General features: G+C 47.9%; 1 protein-coding gene across 1 annotated transcript; it reads left to right on the top strand.

The window, feature by feature from the left end:
• Positions 1 to 2,342: 2,342 nt before the first annotated feature.
• MSRB1 (methionine sulfoxide reductase B1) lies at positions 2,343 to 20,997 on the top strand. The gene is made up of 4 exons (XM_089682114.1): positions 2,343 to 2,516; positions 11,211 to 11,353; positions 13,285 to 13,399; positions 17,676 to 20,997. The coding sequence occupies exons 1-4, from the start codon at positions 2,462 to 2,464 to the stop codon at positions 17,705 to 17,707; spliced, it is 345 nt and encodes a 114-aa protein (XP_089538240.1). The 5' UTR covers positions 2,343 to 2,461; the 3' UTR covers positions 17,708 to 20,997.
• The last annotated feature ends 956 nt before the right edge of the window (positions 20,998 to 21,953 follow it).

Below are 21,953 nucleotides of genomic sequence, written 5' to 3'. Positions count from 1 at the left end.
GTGCAAGAGCCTGCCTAATTGGATACAATTGAAAGTGTTGAAATGGTCAGTCCGCCCCTGTTCACACCATAGAAACATAGTCCAGATGTGTTCTACTTAATTTATTCCCCTCTTTTTTTCTTCTATTTAAATAGGGACATGTGCGTTCCAGTGCGGTTTTGATGCGTTTTAACCGCGTTCTAGTACAGTTCTGTGCTGGAAAAATGCTGCCTGTTCTTTTTTTTCTGCAACTGGAATGCACTGGAACTGCAAGCACTGATGTGAACTATGACATTGACCACCATATCACCTACTTTCTGTGTGTTTTGGATGCAGAAAAAAAGCAACTGAAACGCATGGAGTGTGAACTGGCCCTGAATCCAATAAGCATTCAAGTTTATACAGCTTGGAGTTGGACAATATGCAGAAAAATTATGATTTGGTCATAATACTCACTTGCCCAGGGGTGGACTGACAACTCATGGGGCCCCCGGGCAATAGGGGATCATGGGGCCCCTGTGTCCTTGCCCATACTCAAAAAAAGCCTATGAAAAAGGTACCAGGGGCATCTCATGGGGCCCCCTACTGACCCCGGGCCCTCGGGCAGTGCTCGAGTTTCCAAATGGTCAGTCCACCCCTGCACTTGCCTAATAATTGTGCATGCAATGTATTATGGAAATTATGGGCAGAATGTGCGCAGCCCGCATGAATATACAAATGTTTTATAAATAGACCCCATAGGACTCCTCCCTGTGTATTTTTGGAGTATGGTACGGCTTATGACACCAAAGGTTTTCTTCTCCCAGATTCTCCCTCAGGAATTAGGGTCACACCTATGCAGGTTGCGTTTGAGCTGTCTATGCATTGCGTTTTTTGCCACGTTTTTGATGCATTTTGAGCTTTTTTTCTATTTTTTGTTGCTAGGCAGATTTAAAACGCAAAACGCATCAAAAACGCAATACATGCTTTTCTGCAGCATTTCCATTGAAGTCTATAGAACCAAAAAACGCAACTTTTTGCGTTCAAAAAAGTCCCTGAACCTTTCCGAAAAACACACCGGGTGACAACGCGGAGATGTGATAGGAAATCATGTTAAATGGACTGATGCTCTGAGCTCTGGGATCCTAATGATGGAACTCTCATAGTATCTTCTAGAAATATTTATATAGTATTCATATATAAGTATATAATAATATTCTATATAAAACATATTTCATAGCAATATATTATTCCTGTACATAGCAGGACGGGTCTCCCTCTGCCCGTGTGTGAGGTCTCAGCTCTTCCCCTTCACCATCTATGACCACAAATGATTCATGTAGTATTTATCATCCAGTGAAAGGCTTTGCCCTCAATCAAGATGGCGAGCCCAGTTCCCTGAACACACCAAGTGACGACCAAGGCCGTGACATCGGGCCCCGCCCACTTTAGGCGTACCATTGAGTCACGCCTTTGTTATGATTCAGCGCCACCCATTCCGTAGAAACACAACGTGTTGCTCCCAGTAAATAGTTACGCCCCTATGCTGAAGCAGGTCCCGGCCACTCCTCTAAAAGTTTATTACCGCCATGAGGTCACGCCCACGTGGTGAAGTAGGTCTCTCCCACAAGACGTCTACCACCCAATGTGCTGCTCCCAGCAAGTCACGCCTTTCCGGTGAGGCACGTCCCGCCCACAACCATAGAATTCTATTACACTGTGTGCGGCTCCTAGTAAGTCACGCCCTTCTGCTAAGCACGCCCCGCCCACAACCATAGAAGGTATTAAAAAGCGTGCTGCAAGTCTCACCCATGTGGTGAAGTGGACCCCGCCCACGTAGGAGTCTATTACACAGCATGCTGCTCCCAGTAGGTCACGCCCATCTGCTGCGGCACGTCCCGCCCACAAGCATTGAATACTAATACACATCGTCTTGCCCCCAGTAAGCCACGCCCATGCCCCCGCCTGTAGGAGTTTATTTCACAAAGTGCTGCTCCCAGTAAGTAACGCCTTTTCCCTGAGGCACGTCCCGCCCACAACCATAGAAGTGTATTAAAAAGCTGCTGCTCCCAGTAAGTCACGCCCATGTGGTGAAGTGGACCTCGCCCACGCCTGTAGGTGTCTATTGCAAAAAGTGCAGCTCCCAGTAAGTCACGCCCATGTGGTGAAGTGGACCTCGCCCACGCCTGTAGGTGTCTATTGCAAAACGTGCTGCTCCCAGTAAGTCACGCCCATGTGAAGTGGACCCCACCCACGCCTGTAGGTGTCTATGGCACAACGTGCTGTTCCCAGTAAGTCACGCCTTTCCGCTGAGGCACGTCCCGCCCACAAGCATAGATTTCTATTACACAACGTGCTGCCTCCAGTAAGTCACGCCCATGTGGTGAAGTGGACCCCGCCCACGCTAGTAGGAGTCCATTAGATAACGTGCTGCTGTTGACTCCTGGCAGTGTGCGGGAGACGGTGGCCGGAGAGGGTCAAGGTTTTCTGGGGTGGATTCGCCATGTCGTTCTGTTCGTTCTTCGGCGGAGAGAAGTACAAAGATCACTTCGAGAACGGTAATAGAGGGGGCCGTGTGTGTGCTGGCTGTAGGGGGAGCTCGGTGTGTACAGACAGCCAATCAGAACGTTGCATCATTTGTCAGCTGTTACATTGTAGCCAGATCCCTGCCCTGTGATAGGGCAATGTTCCATGCTGGGGTCTGGCCGCCCTCTGTACAGCTCTGTTCACACGGAAGCGTTTTCCAGAAGTGCACAGCAGTCCATTTAACACGATCTCCTATGGGACACGTCCACATCTCTACATCGTCACCTGGTGCGATTTCTGGAAAAGGTCAGGGACTTTTTTGAACAGAAAAAGTTGAGTTTTTGGTTCTATAGACTTCAATGAAGAAACTGCAGAAAAGCATGTCGTGCATTTTTGATATGTTTTAAATCTGCCTAGTAACAAGAAAAAAATGCAGCAAAAATGCACTGCAGAAACGGGTCAAACGAACTGCATAGGTGTGAACCAGGCCTTAGTTCCCATTCACATGTCAGCATTTTTTTAAGTTTTTTTTTTTCTCCTTTCTTTGTGTTTTTGGGGCATTTGCAGGGGAGGAGTGCCCCCATTCACAAAATATTGGGGTGTCCAGGCTTCTCCACTATAGTCCCCTGACCTCTATGCTATGGGGGCAATCAAGCAGGCACACTCACTAATGCCGCAGCTCTGCGCGTCCATTAACACACAGAGTTGTGTCTCGGCCTCCCCCCCCTCTCTCTCTCCTGATTCAATCACTGGCTGTGATTGACAGTGGCGGGAGCCAATCAGGCATGAGAGTCCCTGGAGAGCCGAGGCTCTTATGGACATCGCTGGATCAGGCTGGGGTACTGGTAAGTGTTTGGGGGGGGCACTGCCGCACACAGAAGGTGTTTTACATTCATGCGTAGAATTCATGACGGTAAATAAAACCTTGAGCCTTTACAACCGCTTCAGTGCGTGATGCGTTAGGACAGCCGGCTCATTGTGATTGGGCTTCCAATGCACCTCAGCAATAAAACCACAGTGGCTAAATGGTCAGCATCTCCACCTGGCAGTACTGGGGTTGTTGGTTCAAATCCCAGCCACGGCACCTCATGCCTGGAGTTTGCATGTTCTCCCTGTGCCTGTGTGGGTTTCCTCCGGGTACTCCAGTTTCCTCCCACACTCCAAAGACATGCTGGTAGGTTAATTGGCTCCTGTCTAAATTGTCCCTAGTATGTGTATGAATGTGAGTTAGGGACCTTAGATTGTACACCCCTTGAGGGTTAGGGACTGATGTGAATGTACAATATATATGTAAAGTGCTGCGTAAATTGACCGTGATATATAAGTACCTGAAATAAATGATAGCCGTTTCATCTCTGGAAGGTTTTACCTCCTTCCTCACCAGAGCATTTTTTTTTTTTTTTGCTATTCGGCCCTGCACTACTATAGCCATTGCGCAGTCATGAACTCAAATGACATTATTTTTTTTTTTTTTTTGTATTTGATCACCACTGGATTTCATATTTTTTATTATATAAATGGGGGAAAAAAAGCATTTTGAAAAATATATTTACTTTCTGCTCTAAAACCTCCAATAAAAAAAAAAAAATTCATAAATTTAGATCAAAATGTATTCTGCTGCATGTCTTCTGGAAAAAAAATCAGATAAGTGTTTATCGACTGGTTTGTGAGAACATTCTAACACACTATGGTATAGACCAGGGGTGGGCAAACTTTTTGACTTGTGGGCCGCAATGGGTTCATATATTGGACCCGGGGGCCGGACCAAGAGTAGATGAATGATGTGTATGTGTCATCCATAGTAAGTATAGTAATATTCCCCCATAGTAAGCATAGTAATTCATCCCCCCTGTAGTAATTCATCCCCCCTGTAGTAATTCATCCCTCATATAGTAATTCATTCCCCATAGTACTATTCCCCCCCCAAGTAGTAAGCCAAGTCCCCCCTGTGTCAATACACTTACCTTTGCTCCGCGCGTTCCTCTCACTGTGTTTTCCCACGCCGTTCCGGTCTTCAGGGCGGACTGTGAGAGGAGCCTAGCTCCCCTCACGTTCGTCACGCTGCCCCGCCTACACACATCCTGACAGCCAATGTATCACGCTCCGTGGGCCGGATCAAAAGGTCCGCCGGGCCCTATATGGCCCATTGCTGGTATAGACACTGGAGGTTTTTTTACTTTTTTTTTTTTATGCTGTTAACGGCGGTGATCAGCAACTTATAGTGGGTCTGTTATAGTGCGGCGGGCAATCTGACACTAACTGACTCTGGGGGGGGGGGGGGGTACGACTGATACTGACATCTCCAGCAACTAATACAGATTGTTGTTCTACTATACACTGTCACTGTACTAATGACACTGGCGGGGAAGGGGTTAACATCTCGGGGTTAAGTGAGTTTGTGCGCATAACAAGCTTTTTACTAAAAATCACTTTTTCTTTTCCCTGCTTTGCAGGGAGAAGAAACCAAGAGATTATTTCCTCTGTACAGAGCCCTGTGTTGTTTGTCAACACAGAGAGCTCTGGGCTGTGATTGGACATAGCTGATCAGCAGATCCTGGCCATGGATCATTGGACGTAACCTGCTGACTAAGTTCAATCACAACGATCGCTCTGAACCCGGAAGAAAGCCGCGGCGTACAGGTACGTTACTGCGCCTGTATGAGCTGCCTGTCCGCGGTATAAGTACTGCCGTGGGTCGGCAAATGGTTAACAATGCGGCGCACCAGAACACATGGTATGTGCGTCATACTACCGGACAGAGCTTTGGAGTCCCATTCACAGTGAACGTGACCATATTTTCCTGCACACATCAAAACCTACCGATCTGGTTTTCCTGGAATGATTGATGCCGTGTGTGCAGCCAGGAATATGACTTGGGGAAAACCTGCATTGCGTACGTTACCGCACTGTGGTGTCAGTTGGGGAGTGTCTGTCTCCAGGGGAATGTCTCCCGCTGGTGGATTGTAAGGCCCCATTCACATCTAGGCATTTTGAATCGCGAAATCGAGATTTCACCCACAATTTTTAAATCTCGCTGTTAAATGTCAAATCGCACATCATCATGTTCAGGTGCCATTCGTTTCAATGCAACCTAAAATGGCCGGGTAATTGTTTGCGGCAGAATTGATCTGCATTTATATGTGCCTTTTGAAATGAATGGAACCTGAACAAGCTGATGTGTGATTTGATTCCGCCTGCAATTCCAAATGCCTTTGTGAACAGAGCCTAATGCAACAATCTCCAAACTGCCGCCCGGTGGCCAGATGTTTCCCTTTGCTTGCCTTTATCTGGCCCCTGGGACACTACTCCTCCCACTGATATGAGGTCCTAGTCCTCTCAATGACACCAGTCGTGGGGCACCATTTCCCCCCCCCCCCCCCATTGACACCAACAATGGGGCACTATTCCCCCCCCCCCCCCCATTGACACCACCAACGATGGGGCACTATTCCCCCCCCCCCCCCCCCCCCCCATTGACACCACCAACGATGGGGCACTATTTCCCCCCCTCCCCATTGACACCACCAACGATGGGGCACTATTCCCCCCCCCCCCCTCCCCATTGACACCAATGATGGGGCGGCACTATTCCCCCCCCCCCTCCCCATTGACGCCAATGATGGGGCGGACCATTCCCCCCCTCCCCATTGACACCAACGATTGGGCACTATTCTCCCTCCCCCTCCCCCATTGACACCAACGATGGGGCACTATTATTCCCCCCCCCCAATTGACACCAACGATGGGGCACTATTATTTCCCCCCCCCCAATTGACACCAACGATGGGGCACTATTATTTCCCCCCCCCCCCAATTGACACCAACGATGGGGCACTATTATTTCCCCCCCCCCAATTGACACCAACGATGGGGCACTATTATTCCCCCCCCCCCCCCCCCATTGGCACCAACGATGGGGCACTATTCCCCCCCCATTGGCACCAACGATGGGGCACTATTCCCCCCCCCCCCATTGGCACCAACGATGGGGCACTATTCCCCCCCCCCCCATTGGCACCAACGATGGGGCACTATTCCCCCCCCCCCCATTGGCACCAACGATGGGGCACTATTCCCCCCCCCCCATTGGCACCAACGATGGGGCACTATTCCCCCCCCCCCCATTGGCACCAACGATGGGGCACTATTCCCCCCCCCCCCATTGGCACCAACGATGGGGCACTATTCCCCCCCCCCCCATTGGCACCAACGATGGGGCACTATTCCCCCCCCCCCCCCATTGGCACCAACGATGGGGCACTATTCCCCCCCCCCCCCATTGGCACCAACGATGGGGCACTATTCCCCCCCCCCCCCATTGGCACCAACGATGGGGCACTATTCCCCCCCCCCCCCCATTGGCACCAACGATGGGGCACTATTCCCCCCCCCCCCATTGGCACCAACGATGGGGCACTATTCCCCCCCCCCCCCCATTGGCACCAACGATGGGGCACTATTCCCCCCCCCCCCCCCCATTGGCACCAACGATGGGGCACTATTCCCCCCCCCCCCCATTGGCACCAACGATGGGGCACTATTCCCCCCCCCCCCCCATTGGCACCAACGATGGGGCACTATTCCCCCCCCCCCCCCCCATTGGCACCAACGATGGGGCACTATTCCCCCCCCCCCCCCCATTGGCACCAACGATGGGGCACTATTCCCCCCCCCCCCCCATTGGCACCAACGATGGGGCACTATTCCCCCCCCCCCCCATTGGCACCAACGATGGGGCACTATTCCCCCCCCCCCCCAATTGGCACCAACGATGGGGCACTATTCCCCCCCCCCCCCCAATTGGCACCAACGATGGGGCACTATTCCCCCCCCCCCCCCATTGGCACCAACGATGGGGCACTATTCCCCCCCCCCCCCCCCATTGGCACCAACGATGGGGCACTATTCCCCCCCCCCCCCCCCATTGGCACCAACGATGGGGCACTATTCCCCCCCCCCCCCCCCCCATTGGCACCAACGATGGGGCACTATTCCCCCCCCCCCCCCCCCATTGGCACCAACGATGGGGCACTATTCCCCCCCCCCCCCCATTGGCACCAACGATGGGGCACTATTCCCCCCCCCCCCCCCCCATTGGCACCAACGATGGGGCAACATTTCCCCCCCCCCCCATTGGCACCAACGATGGGGCACTATTCCCCCCCCCCCCCCCCATTGGCACCAACGATGGGGCACTATTCCCCCTATTGACACCAATACCTCATTTCTTGAGTGAAGGACACCCGGCACCATCTAGTCCTTTCCTGCAAAGCCTGACTGTGCCTGGCTCACCTCTTTCATTCGTTGGATTTCTTGTTTTAGTCCTGGAGATTCAACATCACTTGTGGGCATTACCACAGCTCTGCTTCCTGTTTTCAGGAAGCCATGTACAGCACCCTGCTGCCCATTCTAAGCAGCCATGATCTTCATGCATTGCATAGAGAAGCACAGTGCCCATATTGACATTGCTGGGTCTAAAATGAGATGCGTAATGAAAACAGATTTTATTTAAAAATGAATTAACTTGTTTGCAGAGAAAGATGAGGAGGAACCAGGGAAAGCAAATTCTAAGCAGATTAAACTTCAGTTTATTCCCCGTGACAGTCTCTTCTGTCTCTTAGGGGCTATGCTGGTGAGATCCAGATCCCTGGTGTGTCTGTTATGAGGGGTTCCCACCATACATGCAGGATTTCCTCCAGGAGGAGGGCCATGTCATGTGGGTGACCATCAGTACAGGGACAGGTTCATCTATTGCCCAGGGCAGGGATGTGAACTGTTAATGCATGCCATAGGATGGGCTTACTGTCCTGTCTATTCCCTGCCCCCTTGTTCTGCTGTGCCCAGGGCAGCTGCCCCTCCTGCCCACCCCATGTCCCGAACCCTGGTGACCATATTGCTGGCAGGATCACCGCTGTGGGTAAGAAAAAGTCGTGTTGCTCAGCTTACCTAACTCACTCAATACTAGCAGCCATATATTCCTAATTTCCATGGGGCACATGCCGGGAAACGTATACAAGGAATGTGCTGATCCTAGAGGACAGACTGGAAAGTTGTCCAGCCTTGGAAGCTTCTTGCCCATACCTGTTAGTATATAGAGCCCTCACATCTAAAGAAATGCATCCTGTGATATAATTCTGTGTGTTCTGAGTCCCGGGTCTGCAGATGACTCTGTCTGCTTGTAGAAAGAAATTTGAACCAATAAAGTGTTACTAAACCCACAATGGTAAAATCAGTCTGTATATGCAGCAAAGCACGCTTACTATACTCACTGTGGAACCTAAGGGGTTAATGCTCTGCTTTGTGTAAACACGGTTTGATCTTCTCTGATCCTCCCCTTCTTCCAGTGTCTCCCTCTTATCTCCTGATAAAGCATATAGTGTGGAGACACACTGCACATGCTCAATTTGGTGTGTATTGCTAGAGAGGTTTTTTGTTTTTCTTGCTTGGGAAGGGTGCATGTGATCAGCACTGTCCAGACAGAGGTCAGGGGTTCTGCATCCTCCTAGAGAACGCCTCTACAAGCTTTAATCAGTGCTCTGCTGGACACTGATAGAAGTCACAAGACTCCTATATACTGCTGATGAGAAAATGTATTTAGCAGTTTATATTTACTACAATAATTGCATTTTTGTGTACTGTGGGAGACCTGATATAGTGAATGCGGGGGGTCCGGGGGGGACTAGATATAATGAATGCGGGGGGTCTGGGGAGACTGGATATAGTGAATGTGGGGAGACTGGATATAGTGAATGCGGGGGGTCCGGGGAGACCGGATATAGTGAATGTGGGGGGTCCGGGGAGACCGGATATAGTGAATGTGGGGGGTCCGGGGAGACCGGATATAGTGAATGTGGGGGGTCCGGGGAGACCGGATATAGTGAATGTGGGGGGTCCGGGGAGACCGGATATAGTGAATGTGGGGGGTCCGGGGAGACCGGACATAGTGAATGTGGCGGGTCCGGGGAGACCGGACATAGTGAATGCGGGGAGACCGGATATAGTGAATGCGGGGGGTCTGGGGAGACTGGATATAGTGAATGCGGGGGGTCTGGGGAGACTGGATATAGTGAATGCGGGGGGTCCGGGGAGACTGGATATAGTGAATGTGGGGAGACTGGATATAGTGAATGCGGGGGGTCTGGGGAGACTGGATATAGTGAATGTGGGGAGACTGGATATAGTGAATGTGGGGAGACTGGATATAGTGAATGTGGGGAGACTGGATATAGTGAATGTGGGGAGACTGGATATAGTGAATGCGGGGGGTCCGGATATAGTGAATGCGGGGGGTCCGGGGAGACCGGATATAGTGAATGCGGGGGGTCCGGGGAGACCGGATATAGTGAATGTGGGGGGTCCGGGGAGACCGGATATAGTGAATGCGGGGGGTCCGGGGAGACCGGATATAGTGAATGCAGGGTCCTGGGTTTAGTAACCCTTTAATATTCACAGCAGTAGAAAGGGGAAACGGGAGAAACATTTGATTTGTTGACTTTCTTGATTGGCTTGTACATTTTTTGTAACAGTTTAACACAGGAGCAACAAATCATGCCCACACAGGGGCTATCAATTGCACATAAAAGGCTTGTACATTTTTTAATCTGCTGAGGATATTTAAAAAAATAAAAGTGCGCCTGATCATTGTACATTAATGCTTGCTCAGGCTAAAAATTAATAATGACCCCAATAACTGTGGTTACCTATTAACAATGTACTAAGTAGAAGCAGTACAGACGTCAATTCCTGGAAGGTGTTCTGGGATTTTGGTTAGTTTGCAATATCGGTGTCACAACATGGCCTGTGCAGGGCGGTATCCGGTGATATTTGTAAAGGGAAGTTTACAGACTTCATGCAATACCGACTACATGGAATGGTGCAAATCAGCAGGGTCACTTCATTGCCTATCCTTTCCTAGCCCTTCATCTTAAAGGGCTAGTTCACCTCATCAGGAAAAAAGTACCCTCCCCACCCCCTTAGTCCTGGGGTACTTACCTCTGTGGATGCTGAGCTGCCAGTGCTACTCTATTCTCTCTTTTTTCTATGTGGTGCTTCCGGGACAGTGAAAAAAATAAATAAAAGTTAAAGCCCCCCCCCCTTCCCTCCGTGCTCGCGTATAGAAGTGAATACATAGTAGGCCCCACCCACATATGTAAACGGCGTTCCAACCACACGTGAGGTATCAAAGTGAACATCAGAGCGAGAGCTATAATTCTAGTGCTAGACCTCCTTTGTAACTCTGAACAGTAACCTGTAAAAATTATTAAAGTGTCACTTATGGAGATTTTTAAGTATCATAGTTTTGCCACCATTCCAGGAGCGTGCGCAAATGTAAAGGGTGACATGTTTGGTATCAATTTATTTGGCTTATCTTCTATATTTTGCAAAAAAAGGGCTATCTTTTGTGGGGTGTGTGTGGTTCGCCACAACCCCCCCCCCCCCCCAAAAAAAAATTTCATTTGAAAAACCGCTGTGCAAATACCATGTGACATGAAATGTTGCAACGATCACTATTTTATTCTCTAGGATCTCTGCCAAAAAATGTTTGGGGGTTCTAGGTAATTTTCTAGTAAAAAATGATTTACACTTGTAAACAAAAGTGACAGAAATGGCCTGGAGCTGCAGTGGCTATACAAGGGCTGCTTGCTATACTGTGTGAAACAAACTTATTATGGAGATCTCTATTAATGATTTCTAATACTTTCTGTGTCTCCATTCTTTATGATCAGGAATTTATGTGTGTGCCAAATGTGGCTACGAACTCTTCTCCAGCCGCACCAAGTTTGAGCACTCGTCCCCGTGGCCCGCCTTCACAGAGACCATCCATGAGGACAGCGTCTCCAAACATGTGGAACGGCCCAATGCTCTTAAGGTGAGAATATAAGGTGGATTCCATAAACAATGTGACAGGGTATTGTCTGCAAAAGATTGTAAATGTACTTATATAGTGGCGTCAATTTACGCAGCGCTTTACATATATATTGTACATTCACATCAGTCCCTAACCCTCAAGGGGTGTACAATCTAAGGTCCCTAACTCACATCCATACATACACATACTAGGGACAATTTAGACAGGAGCCAATTAACCTACCAGCATGTCTTTGGAGTGTGGGAGGAAACCGGAGTACCCGGAGGAAACCCATGCAGTCACAGGGAGAATATGCACACTCCAGGCAGGTGGTGCTGTGGTCGGGATTCGAACCAACGACCCAAGTACTGCCAGATGGAAGTGGTAAATATTGAGCCACTGTGCTGCCCCATATGACTATAATCCATAGGGATGCAAAGGTCCCTTCTGATCGAGCAGTGATAGTACTGGAGGAGTGCTAAGTGGCCCTCCAAATTAAATTTAATATTGTTGCTTAAGTGGTCACTTTAGCAAACTTGATATGCTGTAATAGCAGAATATGTCTGGCTCACACTGGTTTATGGGAAAGAGGTGGTATTATAATCCTTTATGAATATGTAGCTAGGAGAGGGAGCTGAGCTGCTAGGAGGAGGGAGGTTGAGGTGAGCTGAGCTGCTGAGTCAGTGCTGGGAATGAGGATAAAGGAGAGCTGAGGCAGTGCTGGGAATGGGGATAAAGGAGAGCTGAGCTGCTGAGGCAGTGCTGGGAATGGGGGTAAAGGAGAGCTGAGCTGCTGAGGCAGTGCTGGGAATGGGGGTAAAGGAGAGCTGAGCTGCTGAGGCAGTGCTGGGAATGGGGGTAAAGGAGAGCTGAGCTGCTGAGGCAGTGCTGGGAATGGGGGTAAAGGAGAGCTGAGCTGCTGAGGCAGTGCTGGGAATGGGGGTAAAGGAGAGCTGAGCTGCTGAGGCAATGTTGGTAGGGAGAGCAGGGTGGGGGGCTGCAGTGCTTGGAGGGGCGAACAGGGAGCTTGGCTGCTGAGTCATGGCTGGGAGTGGATAAAGGAGAGCTGAGCTGCTGATTATGGGTACAGGGGAAGCTTAGCTGCGGAGTCAGTAGTAGTCGGTAGGGGCGAGTACAGGGACCTGGGGTGCCAAGTCACTGCTGGGAGGAAAGAGGAGGGGAAGCTTTTAGCTGCTTTTATTACTTCTGAGAACAGGAGCTACCGATAGAGGGACTTACAAAGACTCCACTGCTTCTGCTTTAACTTTAAGGATGACTTGCTCCACAGTGCCTGCAGATACAGAGGTCAGTGGGGTGTATTTTAAAGATAATTTACTTCTTGCTAACCCTAAGCAGGAAGATGGCATTTTAGAAAGGACAGGGTCTACAATAGCAGCTGCCTATTTTCCCTCATTACAGGTTTATTTTAAAGCCCCCTCCACTCCAGCCTGGGAGTTGTGAACACTGGTCTGAAAGTGAGTGCTGCCTATTACTATAAACCAGCTCTTAGCAGCTTAAAAAGTTTGCTAAAAACTGCTAACAGCTCATTTAAAGGGGATAGGTAAGACTCCCATTAAAGTCTTTAGCTGTGATTGCTTAACGGCTTCAAAAAAAGCTGCGTGAAGCTTGCTGAAAGCTTTACAGATGCTTGTATAGAATTAACAAGCTGAAGCCTGTGTGAACAGGGTTAGGAACTGTAGACCTTCCTCAAGATTCAATGCCTAATGGGAACCTGTCCGAATATGACTGAAGGCCACTATGGGGTCAAAGCTACAGCATTCCGTACAGTGAGGTGGAGGCTGTGGGAGTTAAAACCATGGTAGCCTTCAGCACTGGAGCTTCAGCTGGGCCAGGATGGGATTTTTTTTTTTTTCTTTTTTAATATATTCCTCACTGTCTCATTAACATCTTTGGGGTTTCTGCACACTAATTCATGTTCTTTGCTCCTCCAGGTCTCCTGCGGGAAGTGTGGCAATGGACTGGGTCACGAGTTTTTAAATGATGGGCCAAAGAAGGGCCTTTCCCGCTTTTGAATATTCAGCAACTCGATTAAGTTCATCCCTAAAGGTAACTATCGAAGCATCCGTAACCACTTGCCCCGCAGAGGATTTACCCCCCTTCCCGATCAGGCCATTTTGTGCATTACGGTGCTAGGTTAATTAAACTGACAATTGCGCGGTCATGCAACGCTGCACCCAAATTAAATTTACGTCTTTTTTTTTCCCCCCACGAATTTGAGCACCTGTGCGGTTTTTCTTTTTTTTTTGCTATAAACAAAGACTGATCATTTTGAGGGGAAAAAACAATATTTATGATTTTTTGCTATTAACCGCTTCCTGACCTCCCCATAGCAGATTGTGTGGCTGGGTAGGGGGCACACGCGTGCTCGATCCGGGCTGCAAATTGCGACCGCGGCTGTCAATCACCGGGTCCCAGCCAGTGATTGCCGAGCATCTCCGGGGAGGAGAACTGTATGTAAACAATATAGTTCTCCCTGTCAGTTTGTGCACACTGCAGCGCACACACACAGCTTACTGTGAAACAGGAGCTGACTGTCAACTCATGGGGCCCCCGGGTAATAGGGGATCATGTTGATTTCTTGGCGCTTTAAAGCTTCTCCAAAGCCTCCATAGAAGTCTATGACAAAGCTCGCTAGTAGCACCTGCAGCTTTTGAGAGGCTTTTATTCGGCTTTGGCTTCACTTTGTTTTGGAGTTACTTCAAGTATGAGAGATCCCAGGATGCACTGGGAAATCAACAAGCGATCACCGTTCATGTGTATATATTCTGGGAGCGTCTGGTGCAGACGTCACATCTGGTGTGAGGAGCAGCAGGAAGGTGAGCGGGGTCTGGACTGGAGGGGAGCAACTAGCAGATGGCACATGGTGTGCAACATGGGAATGCTATAGCAGAAGGTGAGTGGGAACCGGAAAGAGAGCTGGGGCACGGAGCAAAAGAAATTGGCAATGTCATATGTGGTGTGTTGTGTGGGAGGTGAGCGGGGACCAGAGGGGAGGATCAGCAAACCAAAAGATCACCAGAGCTGGGGGTTACTGCTGAGCAGGGGGGATCGGCAGAGCTGGGGATTACTGCTGAGCGGGGGGGGGGGATCGGCTGAGCTGGGGGTTACTGCTGAGCTGGGGGGGATTGGCTGAGCCGGGGGATCGGCAGAGCTGGGGGGGTTACTGCTGAGCGGGGGGGAGCTGCGAATACTGCAATCTGCTGAACAGGGGTACTACTAAGCTGGTGTTCTACTGGGCTCCTTTTTAAACAAATATAAAATCAACACACACAGGGCACTTGCTAAGTTTCATTAAAGCTTCAAAAAAGCATCGCCGAAGCATCAAAAAGCATTTTGAAGCGGTAGGCATTTTAATAAGTGTTGAGGTTGAAGCCAGTGTAAATGAGCCCTAAGACAAAAGGTGGGGAACATACAGGCGTCTTTAATTGGGCAATAGCTGTGCTTAAATATGTATCTGAAATGGTTAACACTCCAACCAATACTATTCTTGTGATGAACATTTTTTGAACCTCCCCTTTTTTTTTTTTTTTTTTTTTCTTTTTGGGAGATTTCCATCCACTTCCTGTCTTGGTGACCACAGACAAGTTCTAACCTAATCTAAAAGCAAATGTTCTGAATGGAAATAGGCTTTTACCTAGAGGTGTACAGAGCCACTAGAAAAAAAACCCTAGACACATGAGGAGCAGACAAACTCCATGCAGAGAATGGTTTTTAGAAGAAATCAAACCCAGGACTCCAGTGCTGCAGCTTTATTGTGATTGCAAAAATATCCTTTGGCCGGCCAGGCAGACTAACCTCCTGATGTTCATACTGTGTATGATGAACCTGCTCACCCTGCAGTTGTCACATCTGTATGGTTGATGAGTAACCCGATTTATACTGCGATGAGCAGAGTCCTTCACTACTGGACTCTGTTCTGGTAGAAATATGTAGCAGATCAGCATTTATTCTCGGTGTCACTTAAACCCATTGTTATTTATTTATCACATCCAAGATTTGCTGTGATTTTTATGTAGCCTTCGACCTCATTGTGAGAAGTGTTATAGAGCCACCAGTAATCTTGGCTTTAAAGACAGATTAACCCGTTCCCACCCCCAATCTGTGGATTAATGCCCTGCAGGAGGTGACAGGAGGTTGTAGTCCAGTGAACTGACACTAAGTTTAGCCTGGACATCCATGGCCTCTGGTCATCAGAGTTGAAAGCACAATCCCATCGAACATGAACATGTTGCATTTAAAGTGACCCTGCGAACAAAATGGTAAATTCTGATTGCTGCCGCGTGTGCAGACCTGTTTTGGGATGTGCTGAGGGCAGGTGAAGCTCGGAGCTCTTCTGTTCCTTCACCCAAAACAGGTGTAACTGCCATTTGGCGGCAGACTCGTCTGCTCTTCTCCACCTCCAATTTTTCTGTTTTTATTGGTACAATTCGAATCACTGGCTTAGTAAACGTATGTAGATTGGAACATCCCTTGCTGCTTGCTTGTTCTGGGTCAGAGATTCTGGGGAAAAAAGTCAGATGAATGTGATGGCGGCTACGTTTTTGGCTACCTACACATTTTAAGACTGAGGTTAGGTGATTTGAGTTTACAATGACCTCTGTGCTTCTCATCCAGAGGTCTTCAGCCATAGAGCTCAGGTCCTGTACTCTTCCTCCCTTAGGCTGGCCATACACTATATACAATTTCTGCCCAATTTTCCTTTAGATTTACCTTAAACTGTGTAGTGCAAGGGCCTACCTAACTGGATACAACTGAAAGTGTTGTTTGGGTTTGACCTCATATTATATGGTTTTTGATAAATCTAAGCCAAAAATCTCAAGAAAATTGTATAATGTATGGCCAGCCTTAGTGCTGTGGTCAGGATTAGTTGTCCGCTTCCTAGGTGTCCATGGGAGTTTCTACACGTAGGCAGATAATGCTCCCCGATTTTCTGAGCTGATGGATTATGGGCCAATGAGTTGGATGGAAGCCAAAGAATTAATAAATTTCTCTAAGGGCTTGTTTTACACTTGCGGTGGGAGGAGGGGTGGTTGATAAAACTCTGATCCAGTCACACTTTTACCACCCCCTCAACTGCTCTCCCTTTAGATGGGGGGTGTACATGTGCTGCAACGCCTTGCTTCTCAGCCTAGGCAGGACTTCTACCCTCTGTCATGCTTGGTGGGCACTTCTGCCTGCCCAACATGTGAATACGACCACACTGACACACAGTTGTGGCATGGTAGTTTGGCATTTAGAGGGTTAAAACGGGCAATGAGCAGGCAGAGAAACAGACACGGCTCTAACCAGCCCAATGAGTCAGGTGTATGAGATTGCCTCAGCTGCTGCTCCAGCCATGCCTTCTGACCCATTTCACCCTTCCCACCATGATCAATCCTTCCAGTGTCTGCGTCAGATGTTTGAGAAGGCCTTGGGCTGGTTAGAGCCGTGTCTGAGTGAGAAGGCCTCAGCTTCTGCACACACTGGAAGGATTGATCATGGTGGAAAGGGTGAAATGGGCCAGAGGGCATGGCCAGAGCAGAGGCTGAGGCCATCTCATACACCTGACTCATTGGGCTGGCTAGAGTGGTGTCTGTTTCTCTGTCACATTGGAGCCACTGGAAGCATTTTGGGACCCCGTTCCCCTCCCTCTGCATACTGGCAGGGTAACCCTCCTTCTTTTCCGCCCTTCTTTTTTTCTTTTTTTTTTTTTTTAAATCGGTGAAGTTGGAAAAAAAATTGGCTTTTTTTTTTCTGGCAATGATGATCAAATCGGACGATCTGTTTACTGATAAAAAATCTGCGCATGAGCCGTGACCTGCTAGAAGAAGAGAAAAATTCCAGTCCGCCATTATATTTGACATGAAAAAGTATTGCGGTTGCAACAATGTATCTATTTGTATCCATTTTGGATACAGATGGTTTTATTCGGATACAAATAGATACATTGTTACAACCGCAAGACTTTTTCATGTCATATATAATGGCGGATTTTTTTTACCGTTGGTGGTAACGGCCTATTTTTTTTTTATTTTTATTTTTTTTAAATGGCTGGTTGTCGACCCGTCTATGGCCTGCATTAGACTACATTAATAATTTGAACTTTTCTTAAATTGATGTTTCCGATGGTGAGTGCAGTTCAGGAAGTTATTATATAAGTATATTGCCATGAGATATAAATACACGAGCTGTGATTGGTTGCAGAAGTCGATCACATCCTCTCCCGTGCCATTTGTCTACTTATTCCGGACTTGTAAGATGTGGTGCGATGCAGCAGACTATAAATAGTTTTATTTCCTGGCATAACAATATAAACCATTAATTGTCTTCTCTCCTTGTGCAGACAAAGTCGACGGGAGAGCGGATCGAGCTTAAAGAATACAAATGTATTAAACTTTTCCTGAACCTTTCCTGACGGTCCATCAGTGGATGAATCGGCTGTGATAAACCCTTACCGGACGTCTCGGCTGAAGATTATATGTGCTGGTGTCAGATGTGGTTCAGGGCCTCCCGCTGGACGCACCCACAATGCACTTGCAGTTTGAATGTAGCAATAGCGAACATATGGTCACTTCTCTGCTGTTTTCCCATCATTGCCTTTTTCTGCCAGCTTGATACAAGATCATTTATTAGTGAACACTGCTTTGGATACCAGTTGGCCTTGGCTGTCATGTAACTGAGGGATGAACTGTCTACTCCTGAAGCAAACAGTTGGTTTTTTTTTGACTTGTTCACAATGACCATTTAAAGTATGGCAGCCCAGATTAACCAGCCAGACATATGTTGCTGCACTTTGCATATGTTTGATAGAAAAACTTCATTCCTCTGATGTCACGTATTCATGTAGGGTTAATTGTGATGCAAAATGTTCTCTTGTTGGATGAGGTGGGATGGTGATGTCACACTCTCCCGCACATCCAGTCAGAGAATATTTTACATTCTTTGAGAAAATGCAAAGAATTCTCCGAATGGCACCCATGCAGAACAGGGGACCACCTGTGTTCAGGTTGCAGCAGGTCACTGCTCAGCATAGGACCCTGGAAGCTGGTGGAGAACACTTTAGTAGTGGTGTCTGCAATAAATGATTTCCAGCTTCTAGGGGGCTTCTATAAATGATATATGCATAGTTTCCCCTCCCCCTCATGCACTCCTACATGACTTTTCCATCAAGATTACTAATACAACTATCAGTCCCTTCTCTCAGACCAAGGTACTAGGTGTAATCCTGAACTCTGACCTATCCTTTTGGCCCCAAATCCAGCTGCTGTCAAAAGCTTGTAGACTTCCCCTCCATAACATCTCTAAAATTTGCCCCCTTTTTAACCAGTAAAACCCCAAACTACTCATTCACTCCCTTGTGATCTCTCGCCTTGACTACTGCAACTCCTTTCTCAGAGGCCTACCATGCTGTAGGGTATCTTCAGTCCATCATGAATGCTGCTGCCAGGATCATCTACATTACCAACTGCTCAGTGTCTGCCACCCCTCTCTGCTAATCCCTCCACTGGCTACCGATTGCCCAGCGCATTAAATTCAAAATACTAACAACATACAAAGCTTTTCACAACTCTGCCCCAAATTACATCACCAATCTTGTCTCCAAATATCACACAAATTGTCGTCTCAAGCTCCCTTGTTTTTTCCCATGCTTGGCTCCAGGATTTTACTAGAGCCTTTCCTATCCTCTGGAACTCTCTACCTCAAGCAGTCCGGTTATCCCCCTACTCTGCCTCCTTTAGCTGATCCCTGAAAACTCTTCAGGGAAGCCTATCATGCCTCCGAATAGACATCACTTCCATCAGCTCATCACAGTTTTAACCTTTTGTACCACTTTGCCCCACCCTATTAGATTGTAAGCTCTTATGAGTAGGGCCCTCCTAATCCTCTTGTTTTGATTGTATTGTATCTGTACTGTCTCCCTTTCTGCTGTGCAAACTGTTGACGCTAGAGAAGTTCTGTATAATAATAGTTACATTTTGTCCATGCTGGGCCAATGTAACAATATTCATACCTAGAAATAATTTAATTGGATGTGATTTGTTTTTTTTTTTTCTTTTTTTCAATGTTAAATGTGTTCATCATGATGATGCAGTGCCAAACTTTTTCATAGGGGTACTTTTGTGGGGAAAAAAAAACACCCAATTAATAATGTAATCAAAATTGAAATCTCTGGACTAAAGCTTATGTAATATCTTTTCCAAATCAAAGATTCTTTTTTTTTTTTTTTCCCCCCCCAAATAAGAACCACAATATTTTTACACTGTCATCTTTTAAACTTTACTTGAATATCCTCAAATACCTCCTTCTTCTTCCTTTTTTATTGGTTTTATTTTTTTTTACACTAGAGCCTTACAGCTACCTCCTCTATAGTGTAGCCAGAATCTAGCTGCACCCTGCAATGAAGTATGGCCGGAGGCCTGCTGTGCATTCCACTGTAATATGGCTGGAGTTCGTCAGCAAGCTCCACTGTAGTATGGTGGGAGGTTTGTTGCTTCCTCTGCTGTAATATGGCTGGAGTCTGTCAGCATCCACCGCTGTAGTATGGTGGGTGGTTGGCTGCGCCCCCCACTCTAGTATGGTGGGTGGTTGGCTGCGCCCTCCACTGCAGCATGTTTGAGGCTTGCTGCATCGCTGCTTCCCCACCGCAGCATGCTGGAAGTTTGCCACGGCCTCCCACTGCAGCATGGTGGGATGCTTGCTGCTCCCTTCAGCTGTAGCATTGTTTTGATTTTATTTCTTTTGTTATAATTAATGAGCTCTAGTATGTAGATTTATGACAACTGCATAAACAATTAGCATGTTTGCTTGGGAAGAATTTTCCTGGACCATCTATGGCTAGTCATTTTAGTTGAGTAGGGATTAACACCCATTACTCAACGCCATGTGTCCTCCCACCCACATATTGGCTAGCTTGGGGAGAAACTTAATATGGTACTCCAGTTTTGGATATGAGGAGCACCTGGCTTAGCTGGGAAGATCTCATTTCAAGACATCTACATGTACACAGGAACTACTTACCATTTTAATTTCAGTCTTTCATACTGCACTGTGAGAATTGCAATGGTTTGTGAAAGGACTTTGATAAATGAGGTGCAGGGAAACATAAGAAAGCCATGGACATGCAGGCACCCTCTGACTACCTGTGATGTCTTTGCTTCCATTTTCCATGTAAACATGCGCATTCAGCTTTTTCTTTGCCGAGTGTGCACATTAAGAGAATGAGTAGACAGCTGTGATGCTATTTATCTTGGGACTGGAGGACACCTAGGATTTCTAGTTCCTTCACCTATTCTGTGGACAAGTGTGTCTGCTTTTGTCCCTAAACATAAGATTGTCCAAATCATTGGGTGATGAATTTTCCCTTGTCCATGGCTACCTTTTAACATTCATCTACTGTATCTCATGCATAAAATCTGAAGAAAGAAAAAAATGTGTTGTCCATTGCAGCCAATACAGTCCCATCTTTCATTTCTACCCTGCCCTGGAAAAGGGAAGTAGATTTTTCACTATGGGTGACATATCCTTTTGGCTTTCTTCTGCTGTAACAGTTTGTGTTTTTGTTCAGCCTCCATGTGAAGGTGCCAGGGGTTAATCAGATTGGATAAAGGTCCATACAGCTCAATGAATCACATATTTACTCTTCACTATTAAATTGTTTGATTTTACTCCTGTGTGCTGTTCTTCAACTCAAGATTGAAATTGCAAGTGTTACTAAACCCAGGACCCTGCATTCACTATACCCGGTCTCCCCGGACCCTGCATTCACTATATCTGGTCTCCCCGGACCCCGCATTCACTATATCTGGTCTCCCCGGACCCTGCATTCACTATATCTGGTCTCCCCGGACCCTGCATTCACTATACCCGGTCTCCCCGGACCCCGCATTCACTATACCCGGTCTCCCCGGACCCCGCATTCACTATACCCGGTCTCCCCGGACCCCGCATTCACTATACCCGGTCTCCCCGGACCCCGCATTCACTATATCTGGTCTCCCCGAACCCCGCATTCACTATATCTGGTCTCCCCGAACCCCGCATTCACTATATCGGGTCTCCCCGGACCCCGCATTCACTATACCTGGTCTCCCCGGACCCCGCATTCACTATGTCTGGTCTCCCCGGACCCCGCACTCACTATATCCGGACCCCGCATTCACTATATCCGGTCTCCCCGGACCCCGCATTCACTATACCTGGTCTCCCCGGACCCTGCATTCACTATATCTGGTCTCCCTGGACCTAGCATTCACTATATTTGATCTCCCACAGTACATGGAAATGCAATTATTTTAGTAAATATAAACTGCTACATACCTTTTTTCTCATCAGCAGTATACAGCAGTCTTGTGGCTTCTCTCAGTGTTTGGCTAAGCCCTGCTTAAAGCTTGTAGAAGGAGTTTTCACAGCACAGTGGCTAAATGGTTAGCACTTCCACTAGGGGCATTGGTTCAAATCCCAACCATGGCACCACCTGCCCGGAGTTTGCATGTTCTCCCTGTGCCTGAGTGGTTTTCCTCTGGGTACTCTGGTTTCCTCTCCAAAGACATGCTGGTAGGTTAATTGGCTCCTGTCTAAATTGTTCCTAGTATGTGTATGTAAGTTAGGGACCTCAGATTGT

Source organism: Staurois parvus, unplaced genomic scaffold (assembly GCF_062004578.1).
Source record: "Staurois parvus isolate SC_StPar_1 unplaced genomic scaffold, SC_StPar_1.0 ptg000285l, whole genome shotgun sequence".
Lineage (NCBI taxonomy): Eukaryota > Metazoa > Chordata > Amphibia > Anura > Ranidae > Staurois > Staurois parvus.
Note: the sequence above shows the minus strand (reverse complement) of the source record. Positions and strands in the feature narration are given on the sequence as shown.